Genomic DNA, 20,423 nt, shown 5'->3' with positions numbered 1-20,423 from the left:
TTCGCAAGATGTTACTTTTTAAGAAAAAAAAATTTGGGATGAAACACTTATTATCCTTTCTATGAAGGACTGTAGTGTTGGCGAGCTACAGCCCTGTGTCCAAACGCGGGGGTGGGGGGATAGCAGTAGGATAACCGGGCGACTTGCGATGTTGGAAACGGGATTTGGTAGCATTTCGATCCAGGCGAGCGGTGGGCTCGTTTGCGAGTCGCAGGGAGGAAAAAAAGCTACACTGAGACGGTACAGGACTGAGTGAAGCGCAGCAGCCCGGGGCCTGGTTCTCATCCGGAAAGGCAGCCACCCCTTCAGCCGCTGTGGTACATCTAAAGCGACCATTTCCCGACAGGCTGGAAGCTCTCTGTGAGCAGCTGAGGGCGAGGGTGTCTCCTAAGGTCACCGCAAGCCGAAGACGACACCTCAGAGTGCCGGCTCGGTTCTGTGTTTTGGGAATAAATTCTGCCTGACACCTTTCAGTATTTAAGTGGGCACCCATGGTAACAATTGACTTGGGGGGGGAGCGGGCCGTGTTGGGTCGGGTCCGGCCCGTTTGCTCGGTATAGTTGCTGGGGGGAGCGTGAGAGAGACTAGGAACAGGGATTTTTTAATCTATTTTGTCTGCAGTTTTTTCTCGCACCAACCCCCCCCGGAACCAGAAAATGACTTGACACCGCTGGCGTTCAGTCTGTGATTAGGATACTATTAATAAACCGTCATCAGGGCCTTGCCGGGAACACAGCGGAGCGGGCGGGGGTGGCTCTGTCAGCCGCGGTGCTTCGCTCGGAGGCAGATAAACCGTGTTTGAAAAGGAGCTTATTGTGTGCGGCTGGGGGACTTTCAACAGTCGGTGCCGTTTTTTCGTTTCGTCTGAACCTTGGGGGGGGGAGGATAGCAGAAGGTTAAAGACCTCTTAACGTCGACACGAAAAAGTGACTTTGAGAACTTGCTTTCAAAACCAGCGAAGATTTAGTGGATATGCGTGGCCAAGGAGCAGCCGGCTTCGTTGGTGTGTCCATGAAGCATGGCTTTCCTGAACTGTTTTTCCGACTGTTTAGAAGTATTGGTCCTGGCAACGTACTGAATTATTATTTTTTTAAATCAAGGCTTGAGGTTTCTTTTCGTTTTCGTGTTGCGGGTGAGGGAGGCACACCTGTCCAGTCTATTCAGCCTCGTCTAATCCGCCTTTAATCTCGTTTGCCCGTTGAAATGAGAGGGAAATTACTGGTGGGGTCTCCTCAGGTTGCTGGTGTGTCTGATCCCACCCGTGTACTGATTTTCACCCCGTTGGTCAAGTGAGGTGGGTGTGTAAATCTCCTTACTAAGTTCGAATTCCACTGCTGGGAATGCCTCGTCCGGAGTTTAAAACCTTTTGCCTTGCCCCGTGTGTTTGTAGAGCCTTATGAAATGCACATGAGAAGAGGCGCCAACTTTGCTCTGGGGTGCATTTTTGGCAGTGGTCAGATCTCCTGACCGGCCTGACGTCTATGCGGACCTGTTGCGGAAGACCAGGCGGTGTGGGCGTGCCGGTGTGCTGCTGGTGGAGTTATTTAGGTACGTGTCAGGGCGGGTCTCCGCATGCAGTTAATGCACAACAGGGCTGGGAGGCATGCCTGCCCCTTCCGAGCACCAAAACCAAACAGGCCCACACCTGATTCTGATAAGTTTATCTATGGTGCGATAGCATTGAAAGCACACACTGTGTGACATTGAAGCGTGTCCCTACTCCGCATGCTCTCTGTGTGACGGGTAGGGTGAAGTGGTTGCGCGGAGAGGAGAACATCTGTTTTAAGTCATTCATGACGGCTTCGGTCAGCCTGGTAGGAAAGACATCTACGTCTACAGCATGAAGTTTAATGAGCAAAGGGGCTCTGTCAGCATGTTACTGGAGACATGAATCGACTTGTACGACTGACTGCTCTTTTTAATCTCCTGCGTTATTCGCTGTTTGGTTCGACCGGGTTTTGGGAAGCTTCGCTGGGTGTTTGTTTTTCCAGAGTGGGCGTCAGTGTCGTGGCTGTGCGCTCTCGCCCTCTTCTCGCCTGCTCTTGGTGTGGTGGAGTGCTGGTTTCGGCGGGTGCCCGCAGTCCGAGCACAGAACACGCACCCGGGTCAAGACTGCTTGACGGGAAAGCTTCTCCATTTCTCCCAAGACTGTGCAGGCCTCGTGACAGCACTGCGACACATTATTTTTTTTTGTGTGGGAGACATGACATTTCCCCTTCTGTTTTTTTTTTCTTGCGGTTCAGGAAACTGGGGGTTACACAAGCTCGCCTCAGTTTCCTGTGCTTGGGTGAGATGGGAAAAACATGGCTTTCTTGAGAAACGCATGACTCTGAATGAGCTGAGCCCCAGCACTCACCCCATCTCAATGGCATGAAGGCAGTACAAGCAGCTGCACAGCATTGCGAACTCCTAGAGAGCTTACTCATAGCTTTCAGCTGCTATAAGGGAGCGAGGGCTGCTGTTGTCTTTCTCTGAAGGCCTGTTTTCAGGTGTGGTCTGATGTTGTGCTCTGAAACTATTGATATCTTATCGCTCTTAGCTGATAGAGGCATGATGGGATATGTAAGTAGCAAATTCAGCCTTGTGGGATACAATAATGTTTTATTAGTGTTGTTTTGCCTCTGCTCCGCTGTCTTTGCATCACAGATCAAAGATCCCTTTATCTGCTCTTTGTAGGTAAATTTTCTGGCTGTAAATGTGGATTAATTTCTGAGGGGACTGCCGGACATTTCTGCTCAGGTTAATTGATAGTGGATGCTGTACATTGGTGGTGGTGGAGGGGAGTCCCCATTACCTGTAAAGCGCTTTGAGTGGAGTATCCAGAAAAGCGCCATATAAGTGTAAGCAATTATTATTATTATTATTATTATTATTATGAATGCATCTCCCCAGTCTTGAAAATTCCCACACAACGCACCCTGTTCATTTGGGTGTGCAGAAAAAATCCTCAAAGGTCTTTAGAGAGTCAGAGCAAAGCATTGTCATCATGTTCAGCAGGTAAACCAGGATGAAGCCTGCAAATGTGGTGGAAAATCTGGTGATGTTTTGGAAATGAAGGGGATAGGAGAAGTGACCTTTCATGCATTTGGTTGAAGAGAAATCTGTGGGGATGCACCAGAACTGTTGTTGAGGATTCTGCTGTGATCAGCTGCAGGCAACCAACGCAATACCCTCTGGTATCTTAAGTGGTCTGGAATGTGCCCTGCGACTCACACAAGTCACACCTGAGCTGTAGTGCACTGCACAGAGCTCTCCCTGTTGTTCTCCGACTCTGGTGGCCAGGATATTAGAAATTTACAAGTGCAGTTCCCTTTCCAGCTTTCCTAGTATTTTAATTTTTCTTTTATTCACCTTGCATGGGTGGAAGTGAAACACCACCCACAAGTAGAATCTATTTGGAAGGACATTCTAAAACCATGAACAGAAGCCATTTCTTTACGCCAAGGGTGGTGGTAGTGTGGAACTCTCCACACTATGCTGAAGCCGAGACCCTGGCTTCCTTCGGGAAGTGCCTGGATGAGATCCTTGGATTCATTATCTGCTAACGATCAGAACGTGGGGCAGATGGCCTCCTTTTGTTCATAGCTCCTCCTGCGCGTGGTTTGCATGGTGTGGGTGTTTTTGCAGAGCGGGCCCTGGCTATCAGCAGTTCCAGTGGCAGTAGCCGTGATGCCCTTGTCTGCCTGCCTGATGATGCTGCCCTTGGCTCTGGGAAAGCCCCGCCAGGGGCATGCTCTGAACTGATCTTTGTTTTTGCTTCCTGAATAGTGGTGCCACTGTGTTCAATATCTGCAGCAATCAATTCAATCTGGAGAACGTGGAACTCCTTGAAGGAGGGAGCTGTCAGGTTTCTGAAACTTGGCTGCTGTTAATCAGCAGTGGCGCAGCAGGGCTATCCTATCCTCTTTTAAAGCAGTATTCTCACTACAGTGCTTTAGTTTTATCCCCCTCTCACTTATCTAATACACTTATCTTCCATGAGAACATATGGTTACAAATGAGAGGAAGCCATTCTGCCCATCTGGCGTATTTGGTTGGAAGTTAATTGATCCAAGGATCATCTTCAGCGTTTCTTGAAAGAAGCCAGGGCATGTGGGTTCAACACTGTGGCTAAGTAGCTTGTTCCATACACCCACCACCCTTAGTGCAAAGACCTGCCTCCAGTGGTCGGTTTTAAATCCACGTCCGCACAGGACTTGCGTCCTCTCGTTTGTGTTTCATGCTTTGTTGGAAGGAGTCCTCTGGGCTGGTTTTGGCACTGTCTTTGAGGTTTTTGAATACTTGTCTAGAACAACGTTCGGGTCCACGTGGTCCTCTCTTGCTTGTGAGCGGCCCAGAATTTGGTCCAGATGAAGGCGCTGGTCAGTGAGGCGGGCACGGTCTGTGGCGGGGCGGGAAGAGGTCCTGCTCAGGCTGGATCTGTCCCGGGCCTTCCCTCCCGGGAGCCTGCAGTCCCAGCATCCCTCTGCGTTCCTGTTCTCCGCCAGGACAGGGCCGCGGACACCGGGCTTTCCGGTTCGTCGTGAAAGGGAAACCCCACACTCTGCCTTGTGTTTGGAGGACGGGGGTGTTGAATTGTCGATTTTCTGGCACAGCAGTCCCTTTCCATCACCCTCTCCTTTTCACAGCTGAACACGTTACTCCATCATTCACTCGTGTGGGAGGGGTTTTTATCACTCTTCACACACTTGTAACTTTTAACATTGCTCAGAGCCTTTGACTACACGTTGACAATAAGACCTTTCTGAAAAGAGTTTTAATGACGGCGCAGGATATGAATGCACCATTGGAGACCCGCCTCCTGGTGGGTTGAGCAGGATATTGGAGCCACATTACACTGAGAGTTAATTGAGGCTTACAGTTATTTAAAACAGACAAGACTGATTTCAAAGTGGGGCCTGAAATGTTTCATTCCTCGGCCAATAGTCTGTGATGCTTTTGAACTCCATAGATCCCAGCAGTAAACACCAGTTACTGGTGGAGACCCCACAGGTAAACTTTTCTTGGATTGTAGAAAGGAAGCATTTATTTTTAGTTGTATGTTGTTTGTTTGTTTGTTTTTTTAAAGAAAAGCCTGATGAAGTGTAGGCGATGTGCTGGGGCTGGCGGCAGTGCAGCTCGTCGTTCCTGATGGAACTGGGTTTTTATACGTGCGAGATGAAGTAAGACTTCAGGAAGTATCCTGCACTGAGAGGTGCTGTGGTCGTCTACAACCCAGGCTTTCTGTAATCTGTTTAATCCCAGGCACCCAAGACAGGTCTGAGCTGGGCAGGACAGCTCTGCAGCACCCTTCCTGCAGTTCCTACTGGTGCAGCCACTGTTTCTGTGACTGTGTTCAGCCCTGCTGCTGCTGCTGGTCTAAACTCGGCCAGCACTCTGCAGACTGATTCTCCACTTCCTACCTTTGCTTGACCCAATTTAAACCCCCCTTTGGGAAAAACGAAATGGTGGGCCTGTTACAGAAAGGGACCACGCTGCAGCTTCTGGAGGGAGCGAAGCCTGGGATTTCAGTAGCACTGTTCCGGTGCCTCTAGAAGACGTAGTGCACAGAGGCTCAGTTTGTGCCGAGGCGTAGCTTGGTTTTATGCAGCAGGCAGGGGCTGAGGAAGTGGGCGGGGTGGTGGAGTTGTGGATGGGGGTCCTGCATGGGCCGAATTGGCCTGTGACCCCTGCTGTGAAGACAGGCTCCTCCCAATTTTGTCCCCGAAGGTGGCCTAACTCGATTGCTGATGGATGAAAGTCGTGCTAGCAATCGCCCGCCAATCTATTTCAGCTTCGGGGGGTTGACCTGTAGCACCTGTTAGTGAAGTATTTTGTCCTTCTGCATTTGTGACTGTGTTTGTTGGGCTCCTCGAGTTCAGATGTTTCGTGTTTCTTGCGGCTCTCTGACTCTGTCTGTAATTCTGCACATGGAGAGTGTCCTGGAGGCCCCGCGGTGGTATAAGTACCCCTGATGCACAGTGCAGGTCTTCAGAGGTCTACCACTGGAATGTGAGCAGTAATGCCTGCCCCCAGGGTGTGGACTCCCATGATCTGGAAAATGCCACGGATTGCATCCGCTGTGGATAAGCCAGGATAGCAGAGTGTTTTGCAGCAGCGTGTCCTGTTCGGAATGGAAGGTATTTAGCTGCAGGGCAGTTGGCAAGCTAAGATTACTGTGTTCAGCAGATAGTCTAATTGGATCAGGGCGCTGAAGCGCGGGGAGAGATGGGGGGGAAAGAGGGCACGCAGTATCCCTATAACGTGTGTGTGCGCGCGCGCCTCGAGTCCGCAGGGCTCTTTGCACACTGCCTCTACCATCCGCCTGCCCAAGGAGGGCCGGCCATTGTCGGGCAGTCAGCTGCCTCTTCAAAGGTATACAGCACTATTTATAGGCCTAAACCTGCTGGAAGCAAAAAGACTGCTGGTGCCCTGATCGTGCTCCATTTCTGTGAACCACAAAAAACCCACTGCCTGCTAGTGTGTATGTAGGTCAGTAGTGAAGGCTCGTGTTCATCACCTTTCCTAGCGCTGAAAGTTCCTCGGTTTAGAAAGGGTCAGAGTGGTGCCCAGCGCTTGAGAGGGAATCTGTGCATGAAGGACACAGTAGCCCACATTCTGGGAATTTTTCTGTCTCCGTGCGGCAGGAGTACCGTGTGGTAGGATTCCAGAGAGAGGCGTTCTCTGGCTGAGAGACAGAACCGCGCAGTTTGGATATCTCGCCCCTTCGTGGTGTTTAAAGACAACCCTGACAGACTTGGGGTTTCTAGGTTTCTAGGATAGTTGTGGTAAAAAGCTGACGCTTCAGTGCCTGAAGGGGGACGGGGTCTTGCTGTTTTCAGTAATCCTGGGCTCTTGCCTGCTTCTCTGAAATTTGCTTGTGATCGTTTTTTTTCGTCCTTGGTAATTAACGGTACCCCATAAATCTGAAGGTCAACTGCACCCTATTCTCTGGGGAAAAAAAGCAGTAAAGAGCACTGGTGTGTGTTTTTTAAGGGAATATCCTGGGTTTCTGTCTACATCTATTTAGAACTATGCATTCTTAGAATTGAAGGTTTTGGAATCTTTTGTTTCACGTTTTATTGTATTCTATCAGTGCAGAACCCTTTTGGGCAAAGCCTGCCAGAAGCAAGAAAAAGTGCTGTTTGGGAATTCCCTCCGGAGTTCGAGTGCTGTACTTGCTTTGGTTTAGAACAGGGAAGACTCGGAATCTGGGGGTGGAAAGTGAGGTGTGTGTTCCTCTAATGATCCCCTTCGCACAGACCGGTCCTGTCAGCCTGTAGTTGTGCTGTCGGCCTCCTCGCTCTAATTGCTGCCCGAAGGGTGCGGCTTGTGTCTCCTACCTTGTAGGTGGGGGCCAGCCGACACACTTTTTTTGGCTCAGCATTGCTGAACTCTTTCCTTGGGGCGGAGAAGACCAGGCATGCAAGTCACGCGCAGGCTGCAGCCATTAGGTTTGTGCACTTAGGTACTGTTAATCTCTGGAGACATCGTGTGAGCAGACGCGCTTGTTCGGGCACATCAACTTGACATATGTGCTCACACCCGAGAGAGAGACCAAAGGCATTCTCCTACTTCCAGAGACGAGCACGGCGCTAGCAATAGAGCATGTGCAGTGAAGCGGCGGGGTCTGTACTCAAGCCTGGGGTTTGGTATGTCGACCTGCTGTGGTGTCAGGGTTTTGGCTGTTTGGTATCTAAGTGCATTTCTCCCCATGCTCTCCTGCCTCCCTGACGGCACTCTCATTATCCCCCCTTTCCTCTCTCCCCCCCTGCAGCACGGCGATGGAGCTGTATGACTCCCAGTACCTGCTCGTCCTCGCGCCCTCCCTCGTCATCGTGCTCATGTTCCTCTTCTTCTGGCTCTTCATGAAGGAGACCTCCTATGACGAGGTGCTGGCGCGGCAGAAGCGCGACCACAAGATCCCGCCCGCCCGGCCCGACGCCCGCAAGAAGAACGATAAGAAGAAGAGCAAAAAGAAGGAGGGCGCCGGCGGGGGCGGAGGGGGGGGCGGGGGAGGGGGAGGAGGCGGCGAGTCGGATTCGGAGCTGAAGGATTTCGACCTCGCGGATGCGGTGAGCCCCGCCCATGAGGACGAGGAGCAGGCGGCGGCAGCGCCCCCTTCCAGCCTGCGTGACAGGAAGAGGCGGGACAAGAAGCAGCAGGCGGGGCCCCGACTGGGCGGGGCCCCCAATGAGCCTGCCCCTGTCCCCGCCCCCGTTCCGGCTCCCGCTCCCACCCCCGTCCGCGAGCTCAACGGCTCGAAGCCGGCCAGCCGCAAGAGCGAGGCGCCCAGCCCGGTCACCGAGCAGCCCAGCCCGCCGCCCGCTGAGCCCGCGGCCAAGAAGAAGCCCTCCCAGAAGAAGCAGAAGAATGAGACGGGTGAGAGGGTCGGGGAGGACGATGGCGAACCTGGGGCGGCTGTCCTCTGCACTGATAGGCGTCCGCTAAAATATTTTAAATCTGTTGGGGGCTGTTCGTGTCTCAGCATCTCCGGCCTTTCTTGAAAATGTTTTACACAGGTCGATGGGAGCTTTTGCCTGCCAGTGTTGCTGTAGAGAGAACGCTTTGCGTGTTCTTCTTAGAAGGTGACCTCTGGTGTGGGCAGACCTGCTGTGCGCGGTCCGTGCTGCGTCCTGCCCTCTGCTGCGGTGCTGTCCGTTCCTGCGGCTGAGCTTTATTCCTCTCTGTAGCAGACGAGCTCCCGCCGGAGATCAGACTGGATGCAGGCCCAGTGCCTGTAAGGAAGGAGCCCTCGCCGCCGCCTCCGGAAACGAAACTGTATGATGGCGCAGCACCCAAGAAGAAGACGGCTCCCAAGAAGCAGAAGGCCGAGCCAGGTGGGGTGGCGATGGGCCGCTGGGGTTGTCGGGTGAAGCTGGGCGAGCTCTGGGGTGTCGGGGGGCTGGTCGGTGGCCTCGCAGAGCTAGTGGATGGGGTGTAGGTGCACTCTGTGAGCTGCGTGCGGTTTTTCTGCAGCGCTGGTCATCGAGCCGCCGTTCCAGGCCACAGCGTACATCCCTCTGATGGACAACGACCCTGCCGCACCCCAGAAAGGCCCCAGCGGGGACACGCCGGCCAAGACCAACGCCAAGAAACAGAAGAATGAGTCGGACAAAGGTACCCCGGGGCTATCTGTCAGCAGGCAGCCTCTTTTCTACAGTAAAGAGTTTTTCATGCACCCAGATCCATTTGTAAAAGGCAAAAGAATTAAGGAAGCTTGGCATCTGTTATACCATTACCACACAGGCCCTTCAGAAAGAATGAAAGACGCTTTTACTGAGCAGGCCTGCGAGTCCGAAGGCATCTCCTTACGTGGGTGTTTCTCCTTAGGGAACTCGGAGGTGAGGCTGAAGGAGTTGCTGGGCGGCCTGCGCAGCCTGGCTCTCTCAGACAGCGACCTTCTGAGCGTGGTCAACGTACTGAGGGACAAGTGCCCCGCTGCCCTGGATGCCTGGCACAAGGTGAGTGCCCACAGGGAGAGTGGGCAGGGAACTGGCAGGCTGGTATAAAGTCTGGGGGTGTGTGCGCGTATCCCAATGTGGACAGGTGCCTGTGATGGGGAGAGTTTGTCATAGACAGCACCTTCGCTTTTTGTTTCATTTCAGCAAATCTGAATTTCTATATGACTCTTTGACCACTTGCCCTTCACTTACTCACTCAGCCTCAGTCTCTCTGTCCTCTCTCCTCCCCTCTTCAGACCCTCAGTCGCTCTGTCCTCTCTCCTCCCCTCTTCAGACCCTCAGTCGCCCTGTTTATTCTCAGCCCCTCTTCCTCGCAGTCTTGTCCATCTTTTACCCTCCACGGCTGTCCGATTCCCGGTCTGCTCTGTCCATCACTTGCCCACTGACGTGCCGTTTCCTGTTTCCTCTCTCCGCTCGCAGTCGGTCATGAAGTCTGACCCCTCTGCCCAGCAGCTCCAGGAGAGGGAGAGGCTCTTTGCCACTGTGCAGGAGGAGGCCTCGATCGCCAAGGAGAAGGTCAAGCAACTCAACCAGGTACTTCCCTCCTCGGCCTTGAGTGACGTCAACCCCTGGCCGTCCTCCAAGCCTCACGGTGATGGAGCGAAACCTGTTTCGAGCCCCTTTCTCAGGATTATAGTCCCGGCCGGCAGCTATCAACACAGCCCAGCCCTATTGTTTCCACGCTCCCTTTGAAGCACAACATTATTATTATTATTTCAAATCCCGTTTCCTGACAGTCCTCGCAGGCCCTGGAGCACCGGTGGAAGAGGGTGGGAGCGAGCAGCGCCCTGTCAGGCGTGTGAATCTGGCCTGGCCGTGCCGCTGCCGTCCCTCCACACTCCCAGTTCCCATGGAGAGGCGTGTGGGGATTGGGGGGTGTGGGGGGCGGACTTGGGATAAGAGCACCTGCCTGGCATAGGCAGAGGTTGGATTTTTACACGGTGTTTGCGCAGCGGCGAAAAAGCAGGCATGGCGAGACTTAAACCAATCCTGCCATGATGCGTGCTGTGGTGGCACGGAGGGAGAGCAGGGCTGCTGTGGTAAAGAAGTTCAAGGGGAGCTGCGTCAGCGTGCGTAGGCTGCAAAGGGACAGGTAACGGTTTATCCCTTGCTGAAAAGAAAAGAGACACAACGTCTTGGCTGTGGAGCCCCTTTTCAGGTGTGAATAAACCTGCGGAATAAACCTCTGCCTGTCCCGTCGTTGTATTAGAGATTCAGTTGGACATCGCCAGTTTGGCTGCCCATCTCCCTTTAAAAACCAGTGCGTTTCTCTTCCTGCGGGCCAGGAGCTGCTGGCGGAGAAGCAGAAGGGCATGAGGGCGGAGGCGGTGTGGCGCGAGCAGCGGGGTGCCCTGGAGAAGGAGCTGGGCGTGCTGCAGGTCAAGGCGCAGGGCAGCTTCCAGGAGGCGCAGGCCACGCAGATGAAGGTACGGGCGCAGGCGCTCTCACGTCTCGCATGAAGATATTTTCTTCTTGCCATTTTAATTCCAGGGTTGATTTTTTTTTTCTGGCAAAAGAAAAAGGTGGATTATATCACAACTGACACGCATTCCTGTTGCAGGTTACAAACCCTGCCTCTGATGGCAGGGTTCTGTTTGCTAGAGCGTCTTCCGTTAACCCAGAGATTCATGAAATGTTGGGTTCGTGCTTTTCATGCAATCCAGATCTGGGTCATCATGCTTTGTATGCTTTGCTCCATTGCAGCTTGTAGTTTCTCTCTTGCCTTTCTGTAAGTTGGCGTCTGGTCATTGTGTCTTTTCTGCCCCTCTAGTGTCCTGACATGATCTCTTGTGTTCAGTTCCAGCAGATAAGGGAGCAGCTGGAGGGTCAGATCGCCCGCCTGCAGCAGGAGAATGGGATCCTGAGAGATGCTGTCAGCACAGCCACCACCCAGATTGAGACCAAGTGAGTGACCCTCTCGTGCCACCCTGCTCTACCTCCCCTCACCCCAGTGTACCCTGGACACGTATTTATAGTTCATTATGTTTCTATAGCACTTTTTTCAGCCCAAAGCATCCCAGAATGCTTTGCATATAGGTGGGGGGGCCTACTTCATTCACTCCTGAAGTGCAGCCCCCACCCGAGTGATGAGTGGCAGCCACCCCACTACACAGCAGGTTGGGCATTTTTATGAATCGCCCTCATGTGATCACCAGCTTAAACACAGACATTGACAGTGAGGAACTGCTGCAAGAGCTGAATCAAGCAGGAACATTTGGCTAGAGTCGGTAGCCAGGACACCGGGGTTAACACCCCTACTTTTCCTGAACGGCGCCATGGGATTTTTAACTATCGAGTAGTTGGGACCTTGGTTTAACGGTGCAGAAGGACAGCACCTCCTAAGAACAGTGATCCCCAGTCACCATACCAGGGCACTCAGCTGGAAATTCTGGTCTAGAGGAAATGCTGCTGAATACTAGTCCACCGAAACCAGCTGCGCCCTGCTTTTCCTTAAAGGTCTCCTAACTCAGTACAGACCAGGCCCAGCCTTGCTCAGCTTTCTGTGAGGAAGGTTTATCTGCTTGTCTGCCCATGTGTCCGATGTGCTTGTCTCCCTGTGCCGTAGGCAGTCGGCGGAGCTCAACAAGCTGCGCTCGGATTACGGGCAGCTGGTGAAAGAGCTGACGGACAAGACCAGCAAGCTGCAGCAGGAGGAGCTGCAGAGGAAGACCCTGGAGGTCAACTACAACCAGAACGTCTCCCAGCTCGAGGTACCAGAGTAGTAGGGAAGCATGGGCACTCACCTGCTTCCTAAGACTGGAGGCTAGCACTAGGAAGAGGGACAGTGTGGCAGGCTGTGTTGGATTGGAAGGAGGCAGGGTAATGGGTAAGGATTCTTTTCACATGTTTCTCCCTTTTGCTCAGGCCCAGCTGCAGGATGCGAAGCTGCGCTGGGAGGAGGTCCAGGGATACCTGCACAGCGTCAACACCGAGCACGAGAAACTGAAGGCTGCCAAGCAAGGTGCTATATGGAGGCTAATCGGTTTCTGTGTAATTGGAAAAGTTTGCCTTATGCGTCAGTGTTAGTTGAGAACATCCTTATTCTTGTATATATTTTGCCCTTAGGTTAGAAGACCCTTATGTTTTAGATTAGGGTTTCTAATAGACTGGGAAGAGTCTTGTGTTTTCTTATAGTGTATCCTCGCCTCACCCTAGGTTCTTAGCATTCCTTGCTTTGCTTTGGGAAATCCTGTGACCGTTTCCAATCTGAGGAATAATAGAATTAGCCAGAAGAGGCAGAGTCTTTTGAGACCCGATCGCTAGCAGCCGCAGGGGCTCGATGTGAAGACTTGGCCTGCGCTGCAGGCGTCGGGCTGGTTCCGCCGTGGCGTTCAGTGCAGCCTGGGGGTTGGCGGGCTGCAGCTGAGCTGGTGGTGTCCACACCTTGCAGAGCTGCAGAACAAGCTGATGGCTTTGGAGTCGGAGATCAACGGCAAGAACAAGGATATCCAGACCCTGCGCAGCAACCTGACCGACACCATGGTCTCCAAGGACCAGGTGGAGCAGAAGATGATGCAGCTCCTGGAGGCCTCGCAGCACAGCCGGCCTGACGACGCGCTTCAGGTACCAGGCACCCGGGACGAACTGCACCCGGTCCGGTCCCTGGGCTTGAACACGCCACTGAGTGGGCCGTACGCGCGGGGACCTTTAACTGGACTGTTACAGAAACCCTCCTGCAGTTAGAACTGCAGTTGTGGTTCAGAACTGGAAGCTTGAAGTGCTGAAAGTTTCCGGACTGGATGCCAGTAAGAATTGGGAAGCGCTGAAGGTTTTAGTTGGCCAGTTACAGGTCTGAAGAAGTTCCAGTAGGGAGCTGCATCAGCGTGTGCAGGCTGCAAAGGAACAGGTAAAGGCCTTCTTCAGGTGTCATTTTAGATTAGGGTTTATAATAGACTGGGAACAGTCGTGTGTTTTCTTATAGCCACCTGAAAAAGGTTCCACGGCCGAAACGTTGTCTCTTTTCTTTTCAGCATGGAATAAACCTTCACCTGTTCCTTTTCAGGTATAGATGGGTAAAAGATGGGTACTGTAACTTTCTACTGCTGGAAAACTAACATTTATCCAGATGCTTGCAAAGTTTGAACTGTTCATTTTAAACCCTAAGTTACCCTGTTGTCAGGTTATTGTAGGTCTTACAAAGCTGGTGTTTCCATTTTATTTTAGAGAACAAATAAAACCATTTCAAGTACAAATGACATCACACACACATCATCCTTTTACAATACAACTTTGCAGATATACAGCATACATGAAAATGTAGTCTGTTATCTGTTCCCTTAACATTGTGCTCACTTCTAACCAAACTACGTACATTCAAGGTAAGGAAAGAGGGAGAAAAGTATTTTAAATATACATTTTTAATTCAAGTACATTGTTCTGTATCTTGACATTGAGACTTAAAAGGTTGAATGTACTTAACCCATCTTAACCAATATTTGACCAATTTGTTCATCCATAATAGTAAAAATGTTTTTTCCATTATATGTATATTGCAATTATTAACTCGGTCCAATCAGTTATTGTTAGGTGTTGCATGTCTTGCGTGTCCTGTACTGCATATAACCTTTTTTTTGTTCTTTGCAGGATCTGCTGCAGGAGAATAAAAATTTAGCGGCTCAGATTGAAAGTCTGCAAGCTCAGATCGCTGCTCAGGTACAAAGAGTTGCATGTTGCTTTTGTTGGCTTTCAAATTGACAGCCCTATTACTTGTTTGCATTTGTATAATTGTATGTGTGTCTATATGGCCGCCCCCTGCTAATTGCTTGCCTCTTTTTCTCCAGAATTCCACCACCTCACAGCTGGAGGAGCTGCAAAAGCTGTGAGTCTGACTGACTGGGGTACAGTGATGTACAGGGCTCTAGAGACGGGGAGAAAGAACCATTGTTGTCGCTTCCTGAATTTTTCGATTACAGATATGCTGACTGCCGTCCAATACGGGATAAGGCAGAGGCATTGAAAGTTTCTATATATGCAGCTATATTAGTGCACAACATTGAGTCTCCTAATTGTTGGAGAAGAGGTGGAATTGTGCAGTACTCTTCTTAACTCTCTTATTTGCATCTGCTAAAGCGCTGTCTTTTAGTTTTTTTTGCTTGAAGGTTAAGTGCAACTCAAGGATTGTGAAATGTGTGAGCCAGGCGAGAAGGCAATTTTAGTTACCAGTTCGCTGTACCACCTCCGCGCCCCGTGGTCAGTGTGTGTGTGTGCGTGCTTGGTGCCAGTCGTGCTGACTGTGGCGATGTTGGCAGGCTGGCGGAGAAGGAGACGCAGCGGAAGTCCCTGGAGGACGCCCTGAATGTGGAGCGGAGCGGCGGGGCAAGTCGAGAGACTGACATGCAGGTACGTGCAGGCTCCCCAGGGCCGTGGGACGTGCAGGGCATGACCGCAGGCAGGGTTTCAGCTCTGTCTCCATCACACGGTGGTCTTCTCCACTTCAAAACGGGCGCGAGGCCTTAAGGAATTGACGTAACCCTGTATTTCTACACTCATACCCTGGTATCCGAACCTAATTAGTTCCTGAAAATCTGTTCGGAAGGCGGGAGATCGTAAATCGAAAATAAAAATTCCATTGTTTCTTATGGGGAAAATTCCACCCTATTCCGAACCGAAGACAAGTTCACTCAGAAACCACCCTCAACATATAATACCATACAGACCATTATAGCAAGCTTAGTGAACAACAAAGTTCTACTCAAGCCAACTATAGCTGTAAAATAATTGTCGTATTTACATTTTTCATAATAGATCACTATTCAAGCGATCGGCTAGAACTATATGCATTCTGTTGTTGAATATTACGCTAAAGAATCTTTTTCTCTTCCTTAAGACCCCATAACAAACATCAACTACAGAACAAACACAAAAACACTTTGAAAATGAGAGCACAAGTTTTTGCCTTGATCATAAGCGGAGGACTGCTGCCTCACGGCGTCCTTAATCACAATGCCTGTCACCCGTGCAGAAACAAGCAGCTGTTCGCGGAAGTTTCTCGGCCAAAATCGGTCACTTTCGGACTTCAAAGTTCGGATTACCTAAATTCTGTTCTTATAATGAATTACAAGGTGCAAATTTTTCATGTTCGGATTAGTGGAAATTCGTATACCGAACGTTCTTATACCGGGGTATGAGAATATAAGTATTTTGTGAATGGGGGGTGGGGGAGCAAAGCTCTTTGTGGAAATATTTGTTACAAAGTCACACTGCAGAAAACGGGGATTTCGAGAATGCCAGTACAGTGGCTGCAGAAGCATTTGTAGTAACACTACACTGGGAAATTACTGCATTGATCGCTCATTACTTGAGGCCTGTGACGCCTGGGTACCTGCTGTGTTCACAGGTGATGCACAACGAGAACCTGAGTCTGAAGGCTGACATCCAGAAACTGCAGGCTCAGATATCCGAACAGGTCAGGGGGCCCGTCTCTGCTTCTCTGTTTGGAATCAGTGTTGTTGGAAACTGAGAGTGGTCAGTCTAATCATCTGCTGGATGCCATTCACCTTTCGGCCTCTCTCCACAGGCCACCTCCCAGCTCGTCATGGAGCAGTTTCAAAAGAGGTGAGGGTGGCACGGCCAAAAAAACCCAAGAAACACATATCAGCCTTTTCCTCCAACTCTTCCCATTTTTGTTAATTGGATTTTCTGATGTATGCATTTTGCTTCTATGGGCAACCTTATAGCAACACGGTTCTATTTTAAATCCTTTGTCCAGTACTTGTCGCGCATTTTTGAGGAAGGGATAGCTCTGCATGAAAGATGATTGATCTTTAGTTAATGGGAAAGCTTAGTTCTTGGCAAAAACCTGATCCTCGCCTCATGCCAATAAACAGCAGTAAAATGTGAAAAGGCATTGTTTTGTCGGAAGGTGAAAGTAGCATTTCTGTTACATTACTGAATCTTTTTTTCTGATAGTTTACAGATCTCCTTTTTAGGGGAGGATTTGACCATTTGTCCACAACAGCGCCTTACCGCTGTCCTTGACGTGCTTGTGGCTCAGTGCTGCTCTGCAGTTCGGATTCTAGACGTGTCTGAAAGTCTGAAATCTGTGTGTTCCTCGGTCAGAAATGGCTCAATGCTTCAGTGCCTAGTGGACATAGTGTGTGTGTTGTCCCCCTCAGTGCTCAGGAGAAGGAGGAGAAGATCAGGACGGTGGAAACGTTGCTGGAGGCTGGCCTGATCCAGGTGGCCAATAAGGAAGAGGAGCTGAAGGTGAGGGTCCAGGCGTGATCGTCTTCGCTCAGCAGCCCTGGTGTCGCTCTCCAGTGAGCTGCAGACGGAAGAACTAGTCACTCCGTTCAGACCTTTTCTGGGATAATCGCTGCTCTTAACACAGTTTCTAACCCTCATTTTCTCAGTCTTAGATGGGGGAAACTGCATTTTGCATTTGTTGAGGTAGATTTGAGTCAGTCACATTCTGCACGATCTCTGAGCAATATTTTCCAAGCACCGAAAATGCTACATTTTAACTCTGGTTATTAGATGCAAAAATAAACGTTTTCAATATCTTATGGGGTTTGTTATGAAAAGATGGAAGGCATTTGGGATCTCGCGTTGGAGGAGGTTTGCCGTATTTTTACGACAAGGTGCCGTCTGTGCCTTTCCTTTCCTTTGTAGGCTTTGAGGGATGAGTGTGTCTCTTTGAAGAGGGAAATAGAAGCCCTGCAGCAGCAGCAGACTGAACAGGTATGACGCTTACCCTTCACTCTTACACGATTCTGAACCCTGGATGAAATCATCGTCTCAGTCCTCACTCCTGCTGTCATACTGACCTTTGCCCTGAACCAGCTCTGTTGTCTACCCTCTGCTTTAACCCTGAGCATTTTCAGAGAGAGCCCGTTTCTGTGTTTCCTTGCAGACCGCATCGGAAACACTAGCAGAAGAGCTACGGAGAACGTAAGTGTGTTCGAAAGCTACCACTTGAATCTTGAACCGGATGATGCCGTCCGTCGGCATGTTGCCTCGACTCTGTGCTGGTGTGAGCGCTGTTGTCTGGAGCCTCCCTAGTTAAGGCGGATGGCCCGGGAGACATCCATCAAATTGATTTGCAGAGGCGAGGACTGTAACGCTCACCGTTTTGGCGTTCGTTTCCCTTAGGCTCCAGGAGAAGGAGGGCTGGGTCAGGCGGCTGGAGGAGCAGCTGCAGGCGCAGGTGGAGAATGTGTCGCACAAGGAGAAGACCATTGAGGTGCTGATCCTGGCTCGTCTCGCAGAGCATGCACTCCGCACTAACCCCCTCCCCCCCGGGCCCTGGGAGGGACTGGATCTCTGATCCGCTAGTTTCGGAGATTTCGCCTCTTGGGTCTGTGCAGATGCCTAGCTTTTGGAAAGGCTGCAGGGCAGGCGCTCTGAAATGGTATCGCCCCGGTTTCTTCTTGTGCCTCTTAGTCACCAAATCGATGGGGCACCTGCAGTGCCAACCCACTGCACAGCATTCCCTGCTCCCACCTGTCCCTACATTCACATCTGCAGCTGTGTTTTTCTAGCTTGAGCCTTGTTTGCCCTGTGCTGCTGATCTGGGTCTTGTTCCCGTGTTGATACTCCTGATGAGACTGTAGGATGAAAGTGGCTCAGGTTCTTACCGGTGTTAGTGTCGCAATCTGGCTCTTGGGGGCAATTTCTAACATTTTTTACGTGATGTCTTGAACACGTGTGCGACAAGGCTAATTGCAACATAGTGCTGCAGTTGCTTAAAATAGGCGATTTGGGTGGAACCAAACCCCAGATCCATCATTGAAATTATTCGTCTGGCGTTAATACTTATCCTGTGCCTTGTGCTTTTGACACTCGTCTGTTTTGGTCTGCTTCTGTCTGATGCTCTACCATGCTGACTGTTGGCGAAGGGGTGGTCTGCCTTTGTCTCTCTCTTGTCCGTTCTGGGACGCTCTGCTGGCCAGTGTGGGGCAGCTCCTGCCGTCACCGTCTTTTGTGTTTATCTTCGCGCTGGGCTCTGTGCTGTATCTCCTCTCATCCTGCTGTGCGCCCCTGTTGGTGTGAGAGTTGTGCTGTGCCTGGTTTGCTGCGTGCGTGTCGGCTCTAACCTGTCTGTGTGCGTGACCCCCCCTCGTCTCTTGTGTCTCAAGGCCCTGGAGCAGCAGGCGAAGGTCCTGAAGGCGGAGATCGAGGTGGCCAGGAAACGGGAGGCTGAGCAGGTACAAGCGCTACTTTACAGGAGAGGAGCACAGGGTGGGGCGGGGAATGGAAAAGGAGAAATATCTCCCCCGTTGATAAAAAAAAAAACAAGGTGTGCCTTCTGAGCTCAGTGCTTCAGAGATGACTCTTTTCTTGGAAAGACATTTCATGCAAAATGCAGATTAATAGGTTGGTAATACCCCGAATATTCTATCATGATTTGGGGTTGAGAAAGATGTGGTAGGATCTGAGCATCCATTTAAATTATTTTTTGTGTCTCGCTCAGTTTGATGTGCCTCTTTCCACAGGCCTCCACCAAGACCCAGCTTCAGGAGCTCCAGACACTGTGAGTTCAGCACTTCTCTTACAGCTGGCCAGGAAAGTGCGTGTTGTAGAGCACCTTTGTACCGTACACAGTATTGTATTGTGGTATTAACTGTGTGTTGTCAGAAATACCCTGATACAGTGGTTCTTAGTCCTGTTCCTGTGTAACCCTGGTCTCTGCTGGCTTTTACTCCAGCAGAACTCTTAATCACCAGCCAATTTATACTGCTTTTTCTGTTTTGGGGCCTTTTTATTTGAAAGATTGTGCAGATTTGCAGCATGTTGAGGAGAGACTGCATAAACGTCTTGTGCTGAAGTTGTTTGAAAATGCATTTTATCTGTGGTGCTGATGAAAGCAAGGCATGGGAATGAGCGCAAATAATGGTCTAAAGCAGCTAACCGATGGGTTACGGGCCACAGTCGGACCCAGCTGGAACAAAACCCTGCAGGGACTGGGAGCCAGTGGTGTGTGTGTGGTAGGACAGGGGGAGACGGTGACGTGTGCTGTGTCGCTTGCCAGGCTTACTGCGAAGGAGGAGGAGGTTCACGCACTCCAGAGAGCCATGGAGGAGCGGACCAGAGAGGTCGCAGACAGGGAGCAGCAGCTCCAGGTGAGACCTGGGTTAAGTGGGAAAGAGTCACGGGGCAGCAATGTGCTCTAAGAGGGAGCAGCCGGAAGGAGACGGAAGAGCAGAAAAGGAACAGAGAGGAGAGGAGTGGAGTGGTGGTGAGGCCGAGATTGTCCGGAAGTGCAGGGAGAATCCGAGCCCCGGGGAAGAGACGGTTTGCAGGAAGGAGAAGCACACCCGTTCACTTCCGTCGTTTCCTCTTCCTCCAGGCGCTGCAGGAGGAGAGCTCGCTCCTCAGGGGGCAGGTGGAGGCGCAGCAGGTACTGCTCTACATATCTCCCCCTCCCACCTGCATCCAAGCCCTCATTCTGTACGGAGCGGCTGTTCCAGAGCTGTCCTGCCAATGCGCAGCAATACTAGATTGAAAACTCTCCTTGTCTGTCTTTCCTGATGTGCTTTGTTTTTGGCAGTTTTGCATGGAGAAAGCACACTGAGCTAGACCTGCCTTTACAGTCAGTCTGGCCAAAGGCTTTGGAATGGTCCGCAGTAGTGAGAGCATTGTTTTCCTGGACAGAGTGGAACGAGCCTAGCCTGGAGCTGCAGGGCCTCATTGCACTTTGTATAGTTGGTTGCTCCTGACCAAACTTGGTTCCCATCAGACTTTAAAAAAAAAAAGTAGTGGAAAGCTGACTCCAGCACTGCCCAGGTCGGAACTGTGCTTAGAGAAGGAAATGAGTATCTTTCTGTTTCTACAGCAGGTCCAGGCAAGCGCCCCCAGTCAGGAGCTATTGAAGGCGTGAGTATGTCTTCTTGTTGTATTAGTATAGTTGAAGTGCACATTAAGCAGTTGAGAGCGGTCTTCTGTGCTTCTGCTGGCTGTTTTTCCCACTCTTCTAAAGTTTTATGGGTGGTTATGGCCTCGTTAATCTGACGTTTTTATAATATGTGGGAAGCCATTCTT

At 51.0% G+C, this 20,423-nt stretch overlaps 1 protein-coding gene across 8 annotated transcripts in view; it reads left to right on the top strand.

Moving 5' to 3' along the window:
* Positions 1–20,423, top strand: part of ktn1 (kinectin 1) — a 34,446-nt gene that overhangs the window by 1,624 nt on the left and 12,399 nt on the right. For 4 of the 8 annotated variants that reach the window (XM_088925559.1, XM_088925557.1, XM_088925556.1 and 1 more), the window contains exons 2-25: positions 7,757–8,361; positions 8,673–8,819; positions 8,959–9,099; positions 9,313–9,443; positions 9,864–9,977; positions 10,730–10,870; positions 11,242–11,348; positions 12,010–12,154; positions 12,309–12,405; positions 12,835–13,007; positions 14,028–14,096; positions 14,225–14,262; positions 14,693–14,783; positions 15,781–15,849; positions 15,961–15,998; positions 16,559–16,649; positions 17,055–17,123; positions 17,296–17,333; positions 17,535–17,625; positions 18,521–18,589; positions 18,878–18,915; positions 19,414–19,504; positions 19,732–19,782; positions 20,218–20,258. In XM_088925559.1, the coding sequence (XP_088781685.1) occupies positions 7,764–8,361; positions 8,673–8,819; positions 8,959–9,099; positions 9,313–9,443; positions 9,864–9,977; positions 10,730–10,870; positions 11,242–11,348; positions 12,010–12,154; positions 12,309–12,405; positions 12,835–13,007; positions 14,028–14,096; positions 14,225–14,262; positions 14,693–14,783; positions 15,781–15,849; positions 15,961–15,998; positions 16,559–16,649; positions 17,055–17,123; positions 17,296–17,333; positions 17,535–17,625; positions 18,521–18,589; positions 18,878–18,915; positions 19,414–19,504; positions 19,732–19,782; positions 20,218–20,258 (2,678 nt within the window). In that variant the 5' untranslated portion in view covers positions 7,757–7,763. The remainder of the gene's footprint in view (positions 1–7,756; positions 8,362–8,672; positions 8,820–8,958; positions 9,100–9,312; positions 9,444–9,863; positions 9,978–10,729; positions 10,871–11,241; positions 11,349–12,009; positions 12,155–12,308; positions 12,406–12,834; positions 13,008–14,027; positions 14,097–14,224; positions 14,263–14,692; positions 14,784–15,780; positions 15,850–15,960; positions 15,999–16,558; positions 16,650–17,054; positions 17,124–17,295; positions 17,334–17,534; positions 17,626–18,520; positions 18,590–18,877; positions 18,916–19,413; positions 19,505–19,731; positions 19,783–20,217; positions 20,259–20,423) is intronic. The other 4 variants (XM_088925560.1, XM_088925558.1, XM_088925555.1 and 1 more) reach the window with 2 other exon arrangements.

Source organism: Atractosteus spatula, chromosome 9 (assembly GCF_055471065.1).
Source record: "Atractosteus spatula isolate fAtrSpa1 chromosome 9, fAtrSpa1.hap1, whole genome shotgun sequence".
In the NCBI taxonomy this organism is placed as follows: Eukaryota; Metazoa; Chordata; class Actinopteri; order Semionotiformes; family Lepisosteidae; genus Atractosteus; species Atractosteus spatula.
Note: the sequence above shows the minus strand (reverse complement) of the source record. Positions and strands in the feature narration are given on the sequence as shown.